General features: G+C 37.9%; 2 protein-coding genes and 1 long non-coding RNA gene across 4 annotated transcripts in view; 1 reads left to right on the top strand and 2 right to left on the bottom strand.

Moving 5' to 3' along the window:
* Nucleotides 1-821, top strand: part of LOC123785972 (uncharacterized) — a 44,553-nt gene extending 43,732 nt beyond the window's left edge. Inside the window, exon 4 of the long non-coding RNA XR_015725196.1 lies at nucleotides 1-821. This exon is cut by the window's left edge and continues 737 nt beyond it. This is a non-coding gene — a long non-coding RNA (uncharacterized LOC123785972).
* Nucleotides 1-23,094, bottom strand: part of B3GNT2 (UDP-GlcNAc:betaGal beta-1,3-N-acetylglucosaminyltransferase 2) — a 94,208-nt gene extending 71,114 nt beyond the window's left edge. The window contains exon 1 of the mRNA XM_087863428.1: nucleotides 22,994-23,094. The gene's annotated coding sequence lies outside the window, so the exon portion shown is untranslated. The remainder of the gene's footprint in view (nucleotides 1-22,993) is intronic.
* COMMD1 (copper metabolism domain containing 1) overlaps nucleotides 1-23,127 on the bottom strand; it is a 220,264-nt gene that overhangs the window by 13,355 nt on the left and 183,782 nt on the right. Inside the window, exons 3-4 of one of the 2 annotated variants that reach the window (XM_045788062.2) lie at nucleotides 22,994-23,127; nucleotides 1-21,745 (exon numbers count right to left, since the gene is read on the bottom strand). The exon at nucleotides 1-21,745 is cut by the window's left edge and continues 13,355 nt beyond it. In XM_045788062.2, the coding sequence (XP_045644018.1) occupies nucleotides 23,020-23,127 (108 nt within the window). In that variant the 3' untranslated portion in view covers nucleotides 1-21,745; nucleotides 22,994-23,019. The other variant, XM_045788061.2, reaches the window with a different exon arrangement.

Genomic DNA, 23,127 nt, shown 5'->3' with positions numbered 1-23,127 from the left:
TGATGCATGGGAAAACATGGATAGATTGCAAACATATTATGCTAGGCATCATGGACTCCATTGTGTCTCCCCATCAAAAAATATTAAGTCCTAACCCCTAAACACCTCAAATTGTGAACTTATTTAGAAACAGGGTCATTACAGATATAATTAATTAAGATACTAGGATAGAGTGAGCCCTTGCTCCAACTGCCTGGTGTCTTTATAAGAGACACACAGGGAGAACCCATGCAATGACAGAAGCAACACACAGGGAGAACACCATGGGATGACAGAGGGAGAGTGGAGTTACGCAGCTACAAGATATGGATTGCCAAGGATTGCTGGTGATGCCAGAAGCTAAGAGAAAGGCATGCAGAGATTCTTCCCCAAAGCTATCCACAGAGCATGGCCCTGCTGACACCTTGATTTTGGATTTCTGGCATCCAGACCTACGAGATAATAAATTTCTGTTGTGTTAAGCCACCTACTTTGTGGTACTTTGTTACAGCAAAGCCAGGAAATTATTGCACTAAGTTAAAGCAGACTCAAAGGCATTTATATGACATTCTAGAAAAGTAAAAACTACAAGGATGGAGAATGGATCAGTGGTGCCCAGGGTTGGGGCTAGGATGAGGGGATGAGTATATATAGGTAAGGGAGAATTTTGAGGGTGATAGAAATATTCTAGATTTTGATTATGATGGTAGTTACATGATTGCATGTGTTTGTCAAAACTCATAAAACTTCATAGTATATAAATTTAAAAATTTTGAGTTTATGTAAATCATACCTCGATAAAGCTGATCCCCCCAAATTCATAAACTATAAATAAACAACAACAACAACAAAAAACCATCATACAGTGGCCATCTGTATATATTCCACCCAGATTCAGTGGTTGTTAATATTTGACCACATTTACTTTATCTATATCTGTATTTTATGTTTGCTGAATCATTTAAAAATAAGTTGAAGACATCATGACACTTCATCCCTAAAAATTTTATCATACATCTTTTAAGAATAAGGACATTTTTCTACATAGATATGCAAGAAAAGTAACAATAATTCCAAAGTATCATCTAATATACAATCCATATTCCAACTTCTATTGTATTCAAAATGTCTTCTGTAATTGCCTTTTTCTGACCAGGATCCAATCAAGGATCACATAATACATTTGGATGTTATGTCTCCTCAATCTCTTAATCTAGAATAATCTTCCCATCTTTTTCTTTTGGTGACCTTTTGTCTAGGCCAGTAGTCTTGCAGAATATTCTACAATGTCTGGATTTGTCTGACTGCTTCCTCACAGTGTTACCAAATTTTCTTCTCTTTATTTCCTATAAATTTGAAGTTAGGGCTGGAGGCTTGATTAGATTCAGGCTAAAGGCTTTTGGCAAGAATATTTCATGGGTGATAGAGATCTATTTTTCCATCTGGCTGGCCTCCCTAGAGACCGGTCTTCCTGCCTTTCTTTCTCATACTGATGAGGGAACGGAAGGCAAGCTGAGGACAAAGCAGAAGCTGACACCCTGCAACCCCCCTCCCCCTGGGATGTATGCAACATTCCTCAGGCACTCCTGGCTGCCCTAAAGGACAAAGAAACAGTTAACCTATAGATGCCACAATCTTGCAAGACTTGAGTCTTCTTCAGTTTACAAATGTCTTAGCAGTTTACAAGAACAAAGCAATCAGTAACCTAGCTTCCAGAAGGGAATGTATGTAGACACAGTTAAATTTCCTTACTACCTACACCACATTGACAAGTCCTTGAAACAGGCACAGTGACATACCTCTAGGAACTCAGCTAAGGGCAAAAGGCAGTCCTAGCCTGACCCCCTCGCCTCCACCAAGATCCTGTTAATACTACTTTAACATATAAAAATTTCTTTGGAAACTTCCTTTATCTCTAACCACGCCCCCCAAGATATGTGTTGGCAATCATCCCCCAAGCATATGGCCCACCAATATACATCTGAAGGGTCTCATGACTAAGGTTTTATTAGACGGTAATAAATGACCTGTTCCCAACAATAGCTAGACCCCTCAAGGTCCTGGAAACCTTGCTTCCAAAATTCTTTAGAGACTTACACTATCCCTAACCCCCTCCCAACTTGAGGGCATATAATGGGCCATTCCTCACAACCCTAGTGCAGCAGCTCTTTCTGCCCATGGGTCCTGTCCCCATGCTTTAATAAACCACCATTTTGCACCAAAGACGTCTCAAGAATTCTTTCTTGGTCGTCGGCTCTGGACTCCACCCCACTGAACCTCACCTATATTCCACAACCTAATCAATACCATAGGACTTGTGTACGTACGCAACAAAATCTTGTGGAGGTACCAACTAGATACTGAGGCCACAAACATCAGTAAGACAGTTCCTGCCCTAAAGGAGATTAATGAAGGAAATAGCACACTTTCTCATCTAATAAATATTTACTAGCTGCTAAAGGAGCCAGGTACCATGCTAGGTGATGGGGATACATCAGTAAGCAAATACAAACATGGTCCCTGCCTCCAAAGAATTTATAGTCTAGTAAGTGCAACAGACATTCATGAAAAAAAAATCCAGATAACTTGTGATAAATGCTATGAAAGAAAAACAGAAAAATATGAGTCTGTATAATGGGAAGAGCTGAACGAAAGAGTGTACCATTTGAGCTGAGGACTGAAGGATGGGCAAAAATGTTAATCCGAGCTAATCAAGATTCTAGGCCTAAATTCTGGTTTATAGGAAATACTGGGGACAGAGGAATTTTAAATCACATTGCCTTGAATTAAAAAGACCTAACCAGAGAAGTTCAGAATTATAGCCAGGCCAGTGGTCTGTGCTATCATGCAAAAGAACTGTGAATCCTGCAAGAAAAAATGGTTTTGTTTTGTTTTTTTGTTTTTTTAAGATTTTATTTATTTATTTATTTGACAGAGAGAGGGACAGCCAGCAAGAGAGGGAACACAAGCAGGGGGAGTGGGAGAGGAAGAAGCAGGCTCCCAGTGGAGCAGGGAGCCCAATGAGGGGCTCAATCCCAGGACTCTGGGATCACGCCCTGAGCGGAAGGCAGACACTTAATGACTGAGCCATCCAGGCACCCTTGAAAAGATGGTTTGTTAAAGCCTTTGACTTTATTCTATTTTCCTGACTATTCAGGTTAGACAAAAGGGCTCAAATTTGTATTGCTTCTAATAGTATTTATGATACTTTTTAAAAAAACTAACTTTTTCCTTAAGCCACACAACTAACAAGTAGCAGAGTCAGAATTCAATCCAAAACTGCTGGCTCCCTCCAAAGCACCTGTATTTGACTATGACATAACAATGCCCCCAGAAATAATGATAATGGTACCTACCAAGGTGAAGCTAAGGGGAAGGGTTTTTTTGTGATGTAAGTCAAAAAGGGACAGATACTCTTTTACCAGGACAAGGACACAAGAGTGATGCCAGCAGGAGGTTAATTGGCTCAGTATGAATGATCGGGTTATTTTTAGATGCTTGAATAGGAGGCCAGACCAAATTTCTGACCAAAGTGGCCAGAAATTTCCACCCCCCACCCTTACCCTCCATCAGGAAGAAAAAGTGACTGTGCTGTTAAGAAATAAAAAGCAGTTGGGATCTGTGGGGGAAGGAATAGAGAAAAGGACTATGAGGAAGGGGAATATGAAAAAGGAGGCAAGGAGAGGTTGAGAGGAAGTCTGCTAACCACAATTTGGCTCTATAAGTGCCATGGCCAATAAGCCCCCTTACTGATGGTTGTACAGCTTATGGAAGTTAATCAAATCTCTGCCATGTGATACACTCTAGTTTGGTTAGAATATGATACATGAGGCTGAATAAAAAGATTCACTCACCACGCTCCATGATTCTGTGTATTCTTCAACAGCCAACTGGAAGATAGTTTTGTTAGGAACTGTTTCATGATGGGCTTCCAATAACTTCTATTATTGTCAGGCACTGTGCTAAGTGCTTTAGATACACTCATTATCTCTAATCCTCTGAATAGCCCACCAGAAGAGGTCACTGAGACTTAGCTCCTCACCTAAGTCCACAAAACTACCACGCCAGAAAATTTTTAGTTGTGCCTGTGTGACTTGGTCACAGCTAAACTAGCCTAGAACAGTGCTTCTCAAACTATCTGTGAAGGACCAATTTTTAAATTTCAATCTATCACAGCTTGACAGTTTCAGAAGATACATAATTTTGTAACATTTAAAATGAGAAAAGATACACGCAATACAAGCCCAAACTTACAATCAACAGACACTCTGTGAAATTGCTGTAAATGTTTCTAAACACTTACATCTGTCTTCGCAGTGACTCTTGTCACGGAATGGCACTAGTATAGAGTAGTAGTTCTGGTCATGAGGGCACATCAGAATCATTCCTGAACTTTTGCCAAATACACTTGCCTGCACTCCACCCAGACTCTGATTCAGCAGGTTTGACATGTTTAATAGACACTTCCCAAAGGATTCTGATGTCCATCCCTGATTAAGAACCACTGCTATTCTGACATATTGCCAAAGCTACTGTTTGCAGCTTGGTACAAATTCAAAGAATCAAGATCCTCTTTCAGAATTCACTAAAACCAGTACCGGGCATTGTGGTGGAGAAAAGGAAGAAGGGCAAGAATGCCAGGGAATTGGGAAATTCAAGAGTTGCCCTCCCTAACATCTGCATTACTACCTGGTATCATTTCAATATCCTTTCAACTTAAAACTTTTGATGTCTGGTTCAAGAATGAAACACCCTGAGCAGCAAATTAGAAGCAGTCAAAATTGCATTTTGCAGATAACCATTCCCATCTAAGGTAACACCTCTATTTTGTTTCCTATTTACACAGCCCTGCCTTTGTAAGAACAGGCTATCTCCTGCATCCTGCATTTGAGGGATTCTGGGAACTGTTGACCCCAGAGGAAAATTGCGAGTTCTTAATTTATCTGAGGACAGCAAGCTGGTTGCACAGCCAGTAGGGAGAAACAGCCTGGGAGAAAAGCACTATACTTTTTCAGTTCAGGGCCAACAGTGAAAAGTAGATGTAGGATGAGGCCACATAGGAAGGTCATAAGAGACTTCAGTGAGAATAGAAAGTGCTAGTGTGTGTATTCCCTCAAGAAAAAAAGTCCAGTGACCTACAGAAGTGAAGACTGGTAAGATGCTTATGGAAAAAAATATGACAAGTAGGCTGACTGAACCAAAATACATTTTTTCATAGAAATTACTTTTTATTAGTATTGTTGGTATGCACATGTGTGTTCAATTGACCTTACCACAATGTTAAACAAGGACACACAGAGTTTGATATACACAATGTGTACTGTTCTCTCTCAGTTCCAGTCCTTGTTGGGTATATTCATATAGCAGGTGCTCAATAAAATTTGGAAATATTCTCCCAATTTCATTCTCCAGAATATATTGAAAACTCCTTGATGGATGTTTCCAGACTATATCAAGGGTTGCTACAAATCAGTGAGAAAAAGACAAACAACTCAAAAGAAAAACAGGCAAAGGATATGGACCATTTCATAGAAGAAGAAATAAAAACAGCAAAGAAAAGATGCTCAATCTCACTGATGACTGAGAAAATGCAAGGCAAAATGAAACATTGTTTTTGACTCATTATACTGGCAAAAAGTGTGATAATATTCTCTCTACCAGTTTTGTAGGTTGGTGGTCTCAGCAGTACTAATTTGTAAGTCTCAAGACATGTTGTTGAGGGTAAAAGCAATTTGCAGGACATGAGTACACATAGTATGATTGCACTTATGTCACAGAAATATACAAAACCATGCTGTAAAAATGGGCATATAATTGTAAGTAGGTAAAAATGATTAAAAAACTGGAAGGATTTACACTCAAAAGTGACCACAGAGGTTACTGCTGGGGAAGAGGAGAAAACCAGGATAGGTGGTATTGGTCATAGGGGACGTTGGTCTTAATTTGTAAGGATTAAATGCTTTTCAAGGGCAATGTATCCATGTATTATTTGCATAAAGTCAAAACAAAAACAAAACAACTCCTTGAAGATAGATATGTCTGTAAGCTGTCAACCAAATCCATGATCAGGGTTCTGAGCTCCTGGAATGGGAGGCACCCTCTTACTCCTGGAATTCAATCCCTCCTTTAGTGGCCCAGGCCTCCTGGGTAGGCCTATACTTCTCCCCACCCAGGGCATTCTGGTAACTTTGTGGCGTATCAAGTCTGATTAAGACCCCTAATGGCCTCTGAAAAGCACTGAGAAGATTATGATTCTCCTCCCTTCTATGCATTTATATTTAAAAATAAAAATACTATGAAAGTAAAGAAATACCATAAGTACTGATTTTTCCTATGACTATGGTGATGCTTTTGATAGTTGAAAAATTTTAAATCTCTCAAAATTTGAGGTTTAGCTGGGAGCATATGTTTAATTCTGAACAGCTGGGTGATATAGCACCTGGCAATGGAAGGGTGAGAAATGGAACTAATCACCAGCAATCTTCAGTCCTTCTCCAATATATGATAAAAAAAAAAAAAAAAAAAAGGAAGGGAAGGACAAATGTTTAATCACTGTGTGTCTCCTGAAACTAGCTCCTTAACAAACCATGCACACAGTTAACTGGTCGAACTTCCAGGTGCAAAAAACTAGGTGTGGTATTTATCTATAAAGAATGGGCTTGCTGTGATGCGCTGCAACCATGTCTGTCCTGGGACTCCCATCAGGCAACAGGGACTTGCTGGGTCTTGCCCCTCCAGCACTGGTTCCCTGGCTGCTTGCCCACAGGAGCTGCAAGTTGATTCTCCCAGGATCGGATCCCCAGTGAAGAGATTTCTCCAGCTCTTCAGGGACCTTCAGAATCAAATTCCCTTCACTTTTTATTAAACTGTTCCTTATGTGTACAAGGAGAGGAAGGGGACTATTTGTTAAAATTTCACATTATCCTTCTCCATTTACTAAAATTACATGCATAAGCATCAATGAAGAGAAGGATCAGCTTTTCCCACCTATCTCAGCAATTGGGTGGAACTGGGTGGGTCTGACGGCTTTTCCACTTAGATGCTCCTAGATCCAGATTATATATTATCAAATAGACCATATTTGAAGTGGTGGTACACTAACTGGCAAATGGCTCTTTCTATAGTTTAATGGACCATATAGTAACCTATGAAGTGATTTGCTTTCTTTCAGCTCAGAGGGGATCAGAAGACAGGCATCGTCTTCATGTATGAGGTCCAAAGCCAGGTGGTCCTTCTGTGCCCAGAAGATTTGGCACCTCACCTCTATCCCCTGGCCTGGACAGCCAATCCAAGTCAGATTGGGGCTCCAGGGAAGAAAAAAATGTTACATGGCCCCTCTGCCTTCTTGTGCCATTCTTTGGCTGATACTAGTTAATAGCAAATATAAAAACCCTTTTGGCAAAGTTCAGTTTTGTATTGACAACCCTCACCCCCTTTAAGTCTTCCACAACTGAACTCTATTTTGAAGGACAGGGCAGGTGGGGATTTTTTTTATTTATTTATTTTTTTTATTTTTTATTATTTTTTTTTTTAAAGATTTTATTTATTTATGTGACAGAGAGACAGCCAGCGAGAGAGGGAACACAGCAGGGGGAGTGGGAGAGGAAGAAGCAGGCTCCCAGCGGAGGAGCCCGATGTGGGACTCGATCCCGGATCGCCAGGATCACGCCCTGAGCCGAAGGCAGACGCTTTAACGACTGCGCTACCCAGGCGCCCCCAAGGTGGGGATTTTTTTTTAAATCGTTCCTTCCTACAAACTGATTGGGGGACATGAACATGAATCTTGTAAGGTTCTTTTTTCATGTTGTAGGGGAGCAAAATTTGCCACCCCCAAAATTTGTCTCTTTGGCATGTGGATTATTTTAGGCTGATTATTTTTAAGAAACAGAAGGCTCAGGAAGAACCTCTGACTGTCCTAACTGCCTAAAACAATTTAGATAGAGGACCTCCTCTAGGAAGAGAGTTATCACCCTAGATAACCACAGCATAAAATGAACCTGGGGTGGTGGTCAGGGAGGAACTTGGCAAAGTCTGTGTCCTGTTTCTGCATGATGCAGTGAACATTTATCAAACACATTTACTCTTTTCCATCTTCCTGTGAATTATCTTCCTTCCCTTTGAAGTCCCAGGCCCCTACCCCATTCCCCTTAGCTCTGGGTGCCATATAAGCCTCAACCGCCTGACTGTCTGTGAGCATCATATTCCTTTGGAGCCCCTGTAGGTCAGCAATTAAATTTGATTTTCTCTTGTTAGTCTGTCTCAAGTCAATTTAATTCTTAGACCAGGCAAAAGAATCTTGAAAGGTAGAGGAAAAATTTTCCTTCCCAGCATTTGGAGTAGTTCACAGGATAAACTTTAACTGACTGGATGTTACTTACCCTGGGACTGCTATAGCTGAAAGGTCCTGGGATTTCTGACAAAAAGCTGGCAGAATATAAGAATTCGTACTACCTCAGTTTCCTGGATCTCTGCCTGCGGGCCTAATGAAAGTAAGAGTGGTGAGAGGCCTTTTCTTTATCTAAATTTAGATTAGCAGGAAAAAATATGTGTGAAACTAGTTCATTGGGTATAGCAACTTTTGTAAAAATATGTTATGAGTACTCTTGTTTTCAATTGATCCTTTTCCTCCCAGAGATGCTCATTGCTTTCTTTTGTTTTGTTTTTTTTTAGATTTTATTTATTTATTTGAAAGACAGCACAAGCAGGTCAAGGGGCAAAGGGAGAGGGAGAAGCAGACTCCCCACTGAGCAGGGAGCCCAATGTGGGTCTCAGTCCCAGGACTCTTAGATCATGACCTGAGCTAAAGGCAGACGCTTAACCAACTAAGCCACCCAGTCACCCCTGTCTTTTTTTTTTTTTTTTAAGATTTTATATTTTTTATATTATTATTATTTACTTGCGAGAGAAAGTGTGAGAGGGGAGGGTCAGAGGGAGAAGCAGACTTCCTGCTGAGTGGGGAGCCCAATGCAGAACTCAATCCTGGTACTCTGGGATCCTGACCTGAACCAAAGGCAGTCATGTAACCAACTGAGCCACCCAGGCACCCTGCCTCTGTCTTTTGTGTCATCTGTCATAAGGTATGGAAAACCATAGGTCTGACTAGGCTTTCCTCTCATCCTGTTCTGTCTTGAAAGCTTAGCTTTATAACCAATGGGAATATTCTCTCTGGTCTCTGCCAACTGGAGGATGCACATACCAGCATGCATCTGGCAGGCAGCCCAATAGACTGTGGCTCTAATAGTCAGCATTCTCTTTGTCCAACTGTGCCAGTTCTCAGAGGAATTTGTCATAAGGGGTTCTGGTCCCTGAGGGGCCTTTGTCATCTCTACTTTCCTTGTCACTAATTTGGCCATAAAGAAGCATGAGTTGCAGCCATTTGTGGCTAGATCTTTCTTAGGCTAATTTTGGGAGTGAACTTTCAGGATCTAGTGAGGGCTCCATTTTTGCACTCTCCTTTGGGGATGCCTCTTTGGTCCACAGTTAAGCCATAAAAAGGCTTATTGGATTAAGTCACTATTGAGACAAATATAAGATCCTACTTGTCAATGGCCAGATAATGGATCCTCTAAATTGGCTATATTTGAAAGAAAAAAATTCTTTTTAGAGATCGCTCACTGTCTTATTGGTATCACAGCTAGCCTTAGGACTCTCTTAACAAGATCAAAGAACAGAAATTAGAACAAAAACCAAAGTCCACACAAAGTCCTATTTGCCTTCAGACATTTGCAGATACTGTAAAAAAAATCAGGACATTGGAAATAGAATTGTCCTGCATGTAAGAAGAAAAGAAAAAAAAATTGAGAGCAACTGTCCTAACTTTTTTTTTTTGCAACTGTCCTTATCTTATAAATCTTTGCAAAACTAAAAAAATGGAACTCTAGAGGCAATCAAACGTCCATCTATTCCTTTTCTTTTTTTTTAACCAATCCTAAAAGCTCCCCTATTTATCTCAAATAACTCGCAAATTATTGGCCTTAGAAAACTGAAGTCCCTCTTGGAGAAACTTGCATTCTTTCTCTGTCCCTTGAAGATATAAATCTTACCATGTCTTTGAAATATGAACACCCCAGGAGGTATCTAAAACAACACCCACACTTGCCTAAGACTAAAGGAAAAAAAAAAAAGAAAAGAAAAGAAAATGAGGTCTTTTAAAAACACAAACTGCAAGAAAGGGCTAAGACTCTAGACCACAGACTCTTCAAGATTACCTTCAGGAACAAATACAAATCTTAAAAGTCTTCTCCAGAAATAGTAAGATACCTTAGGCCATCTGAGCAAGTAAACTTAAATTATTCCAACTGTTACTTATAACGCTGTTAGTTTTATACTGTTTTAAAAGAGAAGCTGTAAGATCTCCGTATTCATTGATATCCATGTCTATTTCTGTGTGCTCTGATATGGTATTTTTCTACCTCCAATGGTATTGTCAAAATTAATTTGATTAGCTTAAAGAAAAGGGCTTATGTAACTTTAGTATTCATAAAAATTCTCAAAAATAAAATAGAAACTTAATCCAAATGAATTTCAGGTTCACATGATATAGGAAAATATTCAGTATTAAAGCTAATTTAAGGTTGCTGGTTTGATTAAAATAGACATGTCTTAGACTTACCAAGATTGAATATAATGCAGACACACAACTTTTTATTCTGAGTTTCTTTTTTTTTTTTTTTTAAGATTTTATTTATTTATTTGACAGACATAGAGGCAGCCAGCAAGAGAGGGAACACAAGCAGGGGAAGTGGGAGGGGAAGAAGCAGGCTTCCAGCAGAGGAGCCTGATGTGGGGCTCGATCCCAGAACGGCGGGATCACGCCCTGAGCCGAAGGCAGATGCTTAACGACTGAGCCACCCAGGCACACTTCTGAGTTTCTTAATCATGTAAGTTCATGTTATCTTTGAATGGTGGCTGATTTTGTCTAATGTCTCATGAAATTTTCATAGGTAACCTAAACATAATTGTTGAGAGCAAATGATTTAGATAGATGTAAATGAGTTAAGAGTTTTTCGGTGAACTTTTTAGGAAAATTGTTTTATGGGGGGGGGTGCCTGGCTGTCTCAGTCAATACAGCATGCAACTCTTGATCTCAGGGTCATGAGTTCAAGTCTCAATAGGGGTTAGACCTTAGTTAAAAAAAAAAAGTTAAAAACAAATGTTTGTTTTGGGTGCCTGGGTGGCTCAGTCAGTTAAGCATCTGCCTTGGGCTCAGGTTGTAATCCCAGGTCATGATCCGTGTGTTGATCTCCCTGCTCAGCGGGGACCCTGCTTCTCCCTCTCCTCCCCACCTGTGCTGTCTCTCATTATCTCTGTCACTATCTCTCCAATAAACAAACAAAATCTTTTAAAAAAATTTTTTGTTTTATGGTATGTGTAGTTAAAAATAGTTTCCAAAATCTTTTTGGGAACCTGAAACTTTAAAATTTTGCTAAGTTAAATTAAACAATAAGTTAAATCCATTAGTTTCTAAATCATTTCCAAATAAGATAAAATACCGAACACTAATTACTGCACTTTCTGCCTATGGAAAGCCTTCCCATGTTACACACATACTTGGAGCTTCTTTCTATTTGGTAAAAAGAATGTTACTCAATTCATGAATCTTGCCAATTGGATCTTCAAATTTACTTAGTTGAATTTTTTTTTAACACTAATACAGAGGAACTAAAGATATTGTGTTTGTTGGTAAACGTGTTTTGTGTTATGATGAAAGACTGTATTATGAAGAGGCATATGGTTCCAGAAATTATAAAATATATTCATAAATTTGCCAATCTAAAGATTGCTGGTATAATAGACAATTCACAATTGATTACTACTTCATTTTCACTAGAAATTAAAGTTTCTAAGAGTTAAGAATTCTAATATATGTGATTGAAACTACTAGAAGTAATATACAAGGAAAGTTGCATATGTTTTGGGTAAGATAAGTTATGGGGTATGATGGTTTTGTTAAGGGAAAGAAGTAAATTTGTCCTAAAGCAAGTCTGGTTATAAGAAAAAGAGACAAACTTGAATGTAGAAAGTCATAGGTTTATGGAAAAGGAATCTTCAGAGACAAATTTTACGTATGGTAGAGACTGCCTAACATTGGAATGAATTTAATTAAGTAAATGAGTTTTAATTTCAAAAGTAAGCTTGTGCAAAATTAAAATTTGGGTTGTCTGTTCAAAGACAGTCTTCTTAGACTATTGGTCTGTTCTTGACAATAAGAGATTATGAAGGGTTTTTCTTTGCTTTTAGTGTAATCTGTCTAGAAAACAAATATCCTGTGTTTTATCAAAATAATGTCCTATGTTTCATGTTGTCTCTATCAGGCTTTGGATTACTTAAGAAAATAGATTCTTCTCAGTATGAAAAGAGCTAAGTTTTCCCTTTTTATGATCATTTAACTTTCTGTATCTGTCTGCAGAGTCTTTGTCACCATGGTTAAGTGTATAATTAGGTAATGTTTCACAGTGACTCTGATCCTATATGACCAAGTGTTTTAAAACCTTTTGACATTTTGACAAACTATCCAAAATTTAAACCCTAAATGAAGCCGTTTTAACCTCAAAGTAACTTTGGAACTTTTCAGAGGATTCCTGAAAAATCACAAGATTTTTCTCTCTCCTTGTAAAAGATGTTAAATGAACTATGCTTATTTGATATGTTAAATTATATGAAAAACATTGTCAAATAAATGGTGAATAATCTTTTTAGATTATATTGTTGGGTAAATATTAATTTAAGGGCTCTAAAAATTGTATAACATTCCTAAAAATTCTGGTAAGTCCTGGCATGTCATCAGTCATAATTCTAGTTATTATCTTAAAATGTTGTATGTCACAGAAATAACCAAATTTCCCTGTCAATCACATTGTAATGAACCCTAATCAGACTTTTAACCAGGCCATTTTAAAGTCTTTTGTCATTTAGTTATTCTTTTGCTCTATTGCTTTTACAGAAGTGTTCCTGCAAAAATGCTTCTATTGGATTTCTGATAACTTTAAGATCATAAATCTGAACTCAATAAAAATTTCTAGAATACAGAAACAGGAACTTGGTTCAAGGAGAACAAAAATGCATTACATGGGACTGAATAAACTGAGGAAAATGAATTTTATCAATTTCTGTTTGTAATAACAGTGCTGGTTCTTTAATTTTTAATTTTCCAGAAAAAAAGAAACATTTCCTCTTTAACTATGCCTTACAGCAACTTGGTAAATTATACCTGTGCAAGCAGAATTGAAACATTTCTCTTTCTCCCTACCGTATCCCTCTAGAATTCAAAAGCTCTTAATGAATATTCTTAACACTTACGGCAACATGTTTATTCGCATAAGTTCAATAAGAATCTCTTCTCCTTGAAAGGACAACTGGAAACACTGGTTATATTACCAAGGCTTTGACTGGAGCGTCCTATTTGAGAGATGTACCTGGATTCATATATGACCACACAGCTTTAAGAAACTAAGGTTGACTTAATGGAGCCAATAAAGCCCCTTGGAAGTATCAGCCTGATGCCTTCCTTACAGTGTTCCCAGCAGCCTTATCAGGTGAGTAAAAAAGGTCACTTCCTGTCAGGTGCAGGAACCTCAGGATATTTTGGGCACCTGGTGAAGAGATAAAAGTAACCCAAAGCTATAGGTATTGCAGGCAAAGTCTAATGACAAGTATTTGGCAGCTACAAGTTCAATCTGGAGATTCCTTCTGAAAGGTCCCAGCAAAGTAGATTTAAAAGACCCTACATGATCAACTGCTATTCCTGTTGCACTTATGCAGAAGTAATCAAGCCAGGTTTATTGAAACAAGGCAAACAAATTAGTCTTAATTTGCCTATCTTTTTTTAGAAATGAGGGTGACTGTTGAGAGAAAAAAATTGTTTAATTCCACACTTTGTGAATATTAGATTCTCATTGTAAACTGGACTAAATCCCCAATTCTTGTTTCTTCTAATGTCTGGCTACAACCCTCCAAAACACCGTTTCCAATTTTGCTCCTCCCCTTCCGACTTGGAATCATTGACAACTAAAAGTGTCCTTTTCCCTGAAGCCCTGTAAACTGAATATGAATGCCTTGATAGAAACTCTGAGAAATCACTACAACAGCTCATGTATGGATAACACTTGTGCCAATTGCTGTGTGGCCACACAGAATGATCATCAGGGGTATTCCAACTACAACCCAGGAAATCTAGCAGATTACCACTGCCTGGCTTCACTCCACCTAAAGACACCTCAAGCTGGACATTTAAAAATCTTCTAAATTGGTTGCTATCAGAACTCAAAAACTGGTTTATAATTTGCTCCAATCATTACCCATTGTTTTTATTTCCTTAGAAATACCTCTTCTTTAATACCTGATTACTTCATTCACAGGCCTACTTTGGAAGTGTACCTGCATCACAGCCTGCTGAAATGAGTTTAACTGAACTGACATATTCTCAAGACTAAAGGACCAACTCAGTAAGATGAAACAATCTACCAACTCAACTTGTAGACTGTGAACTTCTTGGACAAGTTTCAAAGGCAGTACTGTAGGGAAGGAAAATGTGGGTTCTAGGCTGATTTTTTTAAGAATCAAAAGGTCCAGGAAGACTCTTTGACCTTCCTCTCACTGCCTAGAACAATTTAGATGGAGGACCTCCTCTAGGAAGGGAGAGATCACCATAGATAACCACAGCATAATATAAATTAGGGGTGGTGGACAAGGAGGAACTTGGTAAAATTTGTTAAAATTCCTGTGTTCCACTGTTTCTGTATGGCCTAGCAAACATTCGTTTACCAAACATATTTATTCTTTTTCATCTTCTTGTGAATTGTCTTCTTTCCCTTTGAAGTCCCAGACCCCTATCCCATTCTCCTTCATTCAGAATGGCAATATAAGCCTCAATTGTCTGACTACCTGTGGGCCTCCTATTCTTATGGAACTGCCATATGTACATAATTAAATTTTATTTTCTTCTGTGAATATCTGATATAAATTTAGACCAGCCAAAAGAATCTTCAATTGTGGAGGGAAAATTTTCCTCCCCAAGAACGCTCTCCTCAATTTCCCTACCTTTTCTAAAATCTAGCCCCCGGATTCTCTTCAGAAGGAAGATAAGCAACTCTTGAAAGAAAAACAGACCTCACCTCCCTTCCCAATCAAGTCAGAACAGGTCCACAGCTCTGCTAGGGATGCTACAGAAACTGCTTCTGGCCTCAACTCCCCAAGGAGGGAGTGAGCTTTGGGGTTTGTTCACTTACACAGTCCCATGTCTGTTAGCAGTCATAGGTTCTCTTACTCTGGCTATGTTTAGCTTTGTTTGTCTTCCATGGGAACACAACTGCATTCATCTCCCTTTTCTCAGCTCTCCATTTATAACAGCTCATCACCAAGAACCTGAGCCCCAGATGATGAGCCAGGTATGATCCAGGTTTGTGAACATCCACCAAGAAAAAAGAAAGATCCTTTCTATGAAGAGGTGTGACCCCATGCATTCCTGGAAATGTGCTTCCTTTCCACCTCCAGATCCAAGACATACTCTCTATTCTTCACAATTCTGTCTGATCTACCCGCTGATATATGTGGAGAGTTAAAGCCCCTACTATTATTGTATTACTGTCGATTTCTCCCGTTTTGCCTGTTAATATTTCCTTTATATATTTAGGTGCTCCTTCACTGGGTGCAGAAATATTTACAAGAGTTTTATCTTCTTGATGGATTGATCCCTTAATCACTATGTAATGCCCTTCTTTATCTCATTATAGGCTTTGTTTTAAAATCTGTTTGTCTCATAAAAGTATTGCTACACCAACTTTCATTTCCATTTGCATGGAATATCTTTTTCTACCCCTTCATTTTCACCCTTTGTGTGTCTTTAGATCTGAAGTAAGTCTCCTATAGATGGGTCTTGTATTTTATCCATTCAGCCACCCTTTGTCTTTCAATTTAAGCATTTAATCCATTTCCATTCAAAGTAATTATTGAGAGGTATGTATTTATTGTCATTTTGTTAATTGTTTTCTAGTTGTTTTTATAGTTCTTTTCTGTTCATCTTCTCTTGCATGCTTCCCTTGTGATTTAATAACTATCTTTAGTGTTATGTTTGGATTCTTTTCATTATTTGTGTATCTATTATAGGTTTTTGGCTTGCAGTTATCATGAAGTTCACAAAAAAAACAACCTTAACCTTATATATAGCAGTCTATTTTAAGTTGGTGGTCACCTATATTCATATGCATTCTAAAAGCACTACATTTTAGCTCCATTTTATGTTTTTGACATCATACTTTACGTCTTTTCATTTTGTGTATCCCTTAATTAATTACTGTAGACATAGTTGGTTTCACTACTTTTGTCTTTTAACTTTCATACTAGCTTTATAAATGGTTGATCCACTACCTCTACTACATGTTTGCCTTTACAGTGAGATTTTTTAAAAAATATATTTTCTTATTTCTATTTATAGCCTTTTCTTTTCTGCTTAAAGAAATCCCTTTAGTATTTCTTGTAAGGCCAGTTTAGTGGTAACAAACTCTTTTAGCTTTTGCTTGTCTGGGAAATTCTGTATCTCCCCTTCAATGATGATAACCTTGCCAGGTAGAGTATTCTTGGTTGTAAGTTTTTTCCTTTCAGTATTTTGAATATACTGTGCCATTCCCTCCTAGCTACAAAGTTCCTACTGAAAAATCAGCTTACAGTCTTATGGACAATTCACTATATGTATCTATTTGTTTTTCTGTTATTGCTTTTAAGGTAAGATTCTGTTATATGTAACTAATCGCTTTTCTGTTATTCCTTTATTTTTGAATTTTAATTATGATATATTTTGGTGTGTATCTCTTTGGGTTGATCTTGTTTGGAACTCTCTTTGCGTCTTGAACCTGGATATCTGTTTCTTTCTCCAGGTCAGAAGAGTTTTCAGCTATTATTTCTCCAAGTAAGTTTTCTGCCTGCTTCTCTTTTCCCTCTGAGATCCCTATGATTCAAATGTTAGTATGCTTGATGTTGTTCCAGAAGTCCCTTAAACTTATCCTCATTTTTAAAAATTCTTGGTTCTTTTTGCTGTTCAGCTTGGGAGATTTCCATTACCCTATCTTCCAGATGAGTGATCCATTCTTCTGTATCATCTAATCTCTGCTTATTCCCTGTAGTGTATTTTTTGTTTTTGTTGTATCTTTCAGCTGTGACTGATGCCTTCTAAAATGATGCTTTGAAAGTGTAACTGGTAATATATTTTTAGGTGCATAGAAAGTATCTGGAAGGAAACACAACAAACTGTTATAACAACTACTTCTAGGGATAGAGATTTATTTTTATTTTTATTTTTTAAAAGATCTTTCATTTTTAAGTAATCTCTACACCCAATGTGGGGCTCAAACTTAACAACTCTGAGGCCAAGAGTTTCATGCTCTATTGACTGAGCCAGCCAGGCACCCCAGAAGAGAGGTGTTTTTTTTTTTTAAAAGCAGAAAGAAAGGAAGAATCACGTTTTGCTCCAGTTTTGTACTGATTTAAAAGTTATGAAAAAATAAAAATAAAAAATTATGAATAATTTTTAATGAGCATGTACTACATATTTTTTTTAGAGAGCAAGGAAGGGGCAGAGGGACAGGGAGAGAGAGAATCCTAAGCACACTCCATGCCCAGTGCAGAACCTGACACAGGGCTCGATCTTGTGACCCTGAGATCATGCCCTGAGCCAAAATCAAGAGTCAGATGCTTAACTGACTGAGCCACCCAGGTGCCCCTAATGAGCATGAATTACTTTTAAAATTAAAATGTTAAAAAAAAAATTTTAAATCTCTGTTCTATGGCACCATGGGTAGACTATATTGAGAAAAACCATAATAATGAGGAAGTAGCTGCTACAAAATTCACTGAAGACATTGTTACAATGACGTATTGGCCAAGAGTTATGTTATATTTAGCAAGCTTGGGTCATGGTTGTCCAGGGAGGATAAAGACAATCTGCTGCCTACCTGGGTACTGAGGACAGCCAGGAAGCCCCACATGGCAATAGACTCATCTTGCACTTTGCATCAAAAATGAGTGGCATTGAGTGGACAGTGAGGACAAGGTTATCAGAAACATCATTAGGTTCTACAAAGAGCATCAGCAGCCTCAGCACACAGACAGGTCTAACATGGATGCAGGTTGCAAATGACATAGGACCTCACATCCCCTAGTTCATATCTGCATACAAAAGCCATCACTGTAGGAACTGTCATTATCTAAACACAATGAGCAGGGACAGAGGTATTTTTTTCAAGCACATATTCTTTTGGAGGGTTTCGCAGATAGAATATGGAAATGGAAGATACTGCCCTGGAAAGAAAAGCCCTGAGGTCTTTTCCTGACCATGGCCTTGTGCGAATCCTCTGCCCATCTGTCCAGATGTTTCCCCCCTTTTTAAAGATGGCAAAATGGCTTCTACCAAAAGCCTCCCAGTCATTTTGAGATCAGTGCCAAATCTTAGCCATGATTCTAAAATCAACCATTATTTATGAATCATAAAATCCCCCAATTTATTTTTATTTCTTTAACGTAACAACAGTATAGTAACAGTCTTAAGGATTTTAACTATTTTCATTTTTCAGCCTAAATTTCTTTTAAACTAACAGTTTAATCTCTTATTGCACTTGTGCAATCCATACTTCCCCACTTTCCATTTCTCCCCCATCTGCCTCCTGTGAATAAACAGAATTTGAAACAGAAATCTAGCCAAGGGGCACCTGGCTGGTTCAGGTGGTAGAGCATGCAACTCTTGATCTCAGGGTTGTGAGTTCAAACCCCACATTGGGCATGGAGCCTATTTAAAAAAAGAAAAGAAAAGACAACTAGCCAAGAGTAGGTAGGTAAAAGAGAAACAAAAAGCCTAATTATAGTCTTTGATGAGTATATGGTATAAATACTCATATTTTGCTATGTGCTCAGATATAGGTTTAGTATTTTATTCTGATAATATTCCAAGATATGTCAGTTTGCACCATTTATCTGAGAGGCAGGCCTAGGCAGTTTCCTTTATAACAAAGGTCACTTCCATGTTGTATTCAGTCATGATGCTATGACAATCATGGCCATCCCCAGGTAGGGGAGAACTGAGAACTGACTGAACTTAGATAAAAAAATTGCTATTTCTCAAATTTTGCAGTAAAAAACTGTATACTTTACAACTAGAGGTAAGTGCAAACTACTTATGTTCTGTTTGGCTTTTCCCTTCTGCTAGCTAAATCACCCTCTAAAATATTGAAAAAATTGGCTGGAAAGTTGGGACAGCTAGAATTATAAGGTGGCAGTTGTCCTACTAAGACCCATCCTGCCAGCATCCTGTTCTTTTAGGAAAATGTCTAACAATTTTTGAGCTGACTCTAGAAGGCTTCCTTCTTATCCTTGTCCCTTCACTGGTTTAAATATTTATTGTGTACTTCAGAAAACATTATTTTCTAACATCAGTTTAACATTTAATTTCCTTGAATTTCTTTTCATATTCTGTTTTCCAAATTTTCACTCAGGTCTAAAAAAAGAATTTCAGTAACTACTAGCTTGACACCATGTCAGTTATTAAAGATTTCAGATACTCAATGTCATCCTTTGCTTTTCACCACCTTCTTGCATTTGGGAGAGACTAAGTTAAATGAAATTTTTAAGTGCTATAGTTCTTTTTGAATCATCACTAAAGAAGACAAAAACCCCCAAATAATCCAATTAAAATGGGCAGAAAACCTGAATTGACATTTTTTTTCCAAAAAAAGACATACAAATGGCCAGATACATGAAAAGATGCTCAGCATCATTATACATCAGGGAAGTGCAAATCAAAACCACAATGAGATATCACCTCACACTTGTCAAAGTGCTAAAATCAAAAAGACAAGAAATAACAAATGTTGGCAAGAATTTGGAAAAAAGGGAAACCTTGTGTACTTTTGGTGAGAATACCAATTGGTGCAGCCACTATGGAAAACAGTATGGAGGTTCCTCAAAAAATTAAAAATAGAATTACCATACGATCTAGTAATCTCACTACTGGATATTTATCCAAAGAAAAAGAAAATACTAATTCAAAAAGATAAATGCACCTCTTTGTTTACTGCAGCATTTACAACAGTCAAGATATGGAAGAAACCCAAGTGTCCATCCACAGATGAATGGATAAAGAAGATGTGTTACACACACACACACACACACACACACACACACACACACACACACAGAGGAATATTATTTAGCCATAAAAGAGAATGAAATCTTGACATTTGCAGCAACATGGATGGATCTAAACTGTATAACACTAAGTGAAATAAGTCAGAGAAAGACAAGTATCATATGATTTCACTCATATGTGGAATTTAAGAAACAAAATAAATGAACAAGGAAAAAAGACAAACAGACTCTTGAATATAGAGGACAAATTGGTGGTTGCTGGAGGGGAGGTGGGTGGACAGGATGAGTTAAATAAATAAAGGGGACCAAAAAAAAAAAAATAACCCCAAAGAAAAGAAGTTAAGTAAAGGAAAGGGGAGGCTATAATGGTAAAATTTAAGCCTTCTCTGATGAAGCCAATAGAAACCAGAGCTTCTAAGAAAAGCCAGGCCTGAGATTAAAGCCAAATCCTTTGCTCCTATCAACATGAAACTACTGAAGGCTGAAGTTTCTTTCTGACTCTATTCTAAAAGCAAATTTTAGCTTGCCTGGACTGTTTCTAAACAGACTGAAGTTAGAGTGCTTATTGCTCAAGTAGGGACAATTTCTACAAGGCCTAATTCAGGATAAAGCCTATTTTAATTTTGTCCCACATCTCTTGAACTCAAAATAAAATGATTTTAACCTAGGATTACCGAGGTAGGAAATCTAATGGCATCTGCTGGGACCCTTATGCCAGTTTCCTCCTTCCCTGGTCCTTTCTCCATGCTTGCACTATTCCCAGGGAGAATTCCCAGTTTACGTTAAGTGTCCCTTGCAAAAATTTACAAAAACAAGTTAGTCCCCTCAAATTAAAAAAAAAACAACAAACCCAAACCAAAACAAAACCAGATAATACCCAATTAGGCAAGAAAGGGAGTGATTTATTTTCATACTTTCTTAGAGGTAATACAAACTGATATAATGTTTCTGGACAACAATTTGGTAAATATTTACCAAAGTCTTAAAAACCATGTGTTCTACTTGTAGGAATTTATTCGAGGAAAGGTAGCTCTTCACCTAGTTCCAGCCTTCTTTCTGTTATCTCTGTTAGGTTAGGTCGATAGGTCATTTGACTATCCTCAGTGTGGTCTGTATTCTCACAACAGACTATAATAAACATATATTCCTTTGGTAATCAGATATTTAAAAAATCCCACTAAATATAACACACACACTAAAACACCCTGTCTAAAACCACTTGTATTCCAAAGTGTTTAGTGTTAAATGTGGGACCACCTTCAGCAACCAATTTCTTTTCCTCCCACTACTTTTATTATTATGAAAAACTCAGTATACATTAACAGATTTTCCAATAATCTAGGGTTTGGGGGTATAATAAAAAGCCCATATCCACTTTTGTGGCTATTAATTTTATAGGATGACCTCAATAGAGCTTAAACCACAACAATGATTTCCTCTCCCTGTGAGCCCATGGACTGTTCTTTTAGGCTTTTACAGACTTTCACTGTATATGTGAGTCAATACTAATGTGGTAGCTACAGTTCTTCCTTTCCAACGATATCTGGAATCCCATTATATGACAGGATACTCTTTTCCTCCATTTTATAGCAGAAGACATTATCTAAAAATTCTCCTGGATCACATGACAGTAGCCCTGGAAACAGAAAGCAAGTTTTAATAGTTCTTTGGCCAAACCACTCACCTTCTCTGAATCTATTTACCATACTGTTTCAAGATGTTTTCTAAAGCGTCCACAGGAGCTACATTTAAGACCTTCTGGTCACTGTTTGCTAACTGCTGGGATGGTTTTAATCAGAGAGGAAGCCAATATTTTCAGCTTGGGTGTTGGAAGAGTTCCTAAAATGTCTGCAAACTGATTTAGGAGGAAATGTTTAACAGAAGAGAACTTATTCCTGCCCTAGAATAAACTCATTAGAACTGACATATGGTGTAACCACTGACCAACGGAACTACGTTTTTTGAACACATTACATCTCAAAGGCACCTGGGGTTTCTAAATGTTATCAGTATCAGATGATAAAACCTGTTAAACAAGGGCCATGGCTTCAATATACTGGCTGACAGCTTCCTCCTTTTAGAATATTCTTGGTGTTTGGTATAACTTCTCTATGAGGACTAGTTTTTACTAGTTTTTACACTAGTTTTCTTTCTTTTAATTTTTTGAATTTTTATTTGTTTTTTTAAGTGATCTCTACACCCACAACCCCAAGATCAAGCATTGCATGTTCTACCAACAGAGCCAGTCAGGTGCCCCGACATTAGTTTTTCTTGACAAGGTTTTATTTGATGACCCAAAATTTTGGCTCCTCTAAGCCTCAGCTCAAGACGCATGGCTTTTGGTCACCTTGTATTTGTATGAATAAAACGTTTTCTTCCCCCTTTTCTAATTTTTCCAAGATTTATCATGTATAAATTCCTAAAATCCTACTCCAGGAATAAACTACCATAGCAAGGGTTTCTAAAGTTGACTCCACCTGGTCCTACTGAATTCAAGCCTCTAGGGATACAGTCCTAGAAGCCTTCTTTTTAAAATGCCTTTATGATGGGGCTCCAGACTGGCTCAGTTGGTGGAGCCTGTGACTCTTGATCTCAGGTTGTGAGTTTGAGCCCCACACTGGGTGTAGAGATTACTTAAAAATAAAATCTTAAAAAAATAAAATAAAATAAAATGCTTTTATGAGCACCTCTGCATGCTGAAGTATCAGAACCTCTGCAAGTAGTAAAACTGCAAGACTGAATGAAAAGGAAAGAAATCCCAGCAAGCAGAGACGGGCAGGATTTGGATTTGAGGATTTAATACTAATGGGGGAGTTAAGATTTTTTAAAAAATAACAAAACAACAACCAAAAATCCCAGGTCACTGGGGAGGGATCATGAACACCTTTGCTTCAACATCTCCATCTTCAGCTAGGCTGACTGCATCAGGGTGCTGATACTTTCTTCTACCTCTGAAAGCTTCTTTAGGAGTTGATTGACCTTGACTTCATCAAATTCCAAACACAGAAATTCAGATTC

Source organism: Ursus americanus, chromosome 7 (genome assembly GCF_024610735.1).
Source record: "Ursus americanus isolate L20-20 chromosome 7, mUrsAme1.1.p, whole genome shotgun sequence".
NCBI classification, from domain to species: domain Eukaryota; kingdom Metazoa; phylum Chordata; class Mammalia; order Carnivora; family Ursidae; genus Ursus; species Ursus americanus.
The sequence above is the reverse complement of the archived record's forward strand: the minus strand, read 5'-3'. Positions and strand labels throughout refer to the sequence as shown.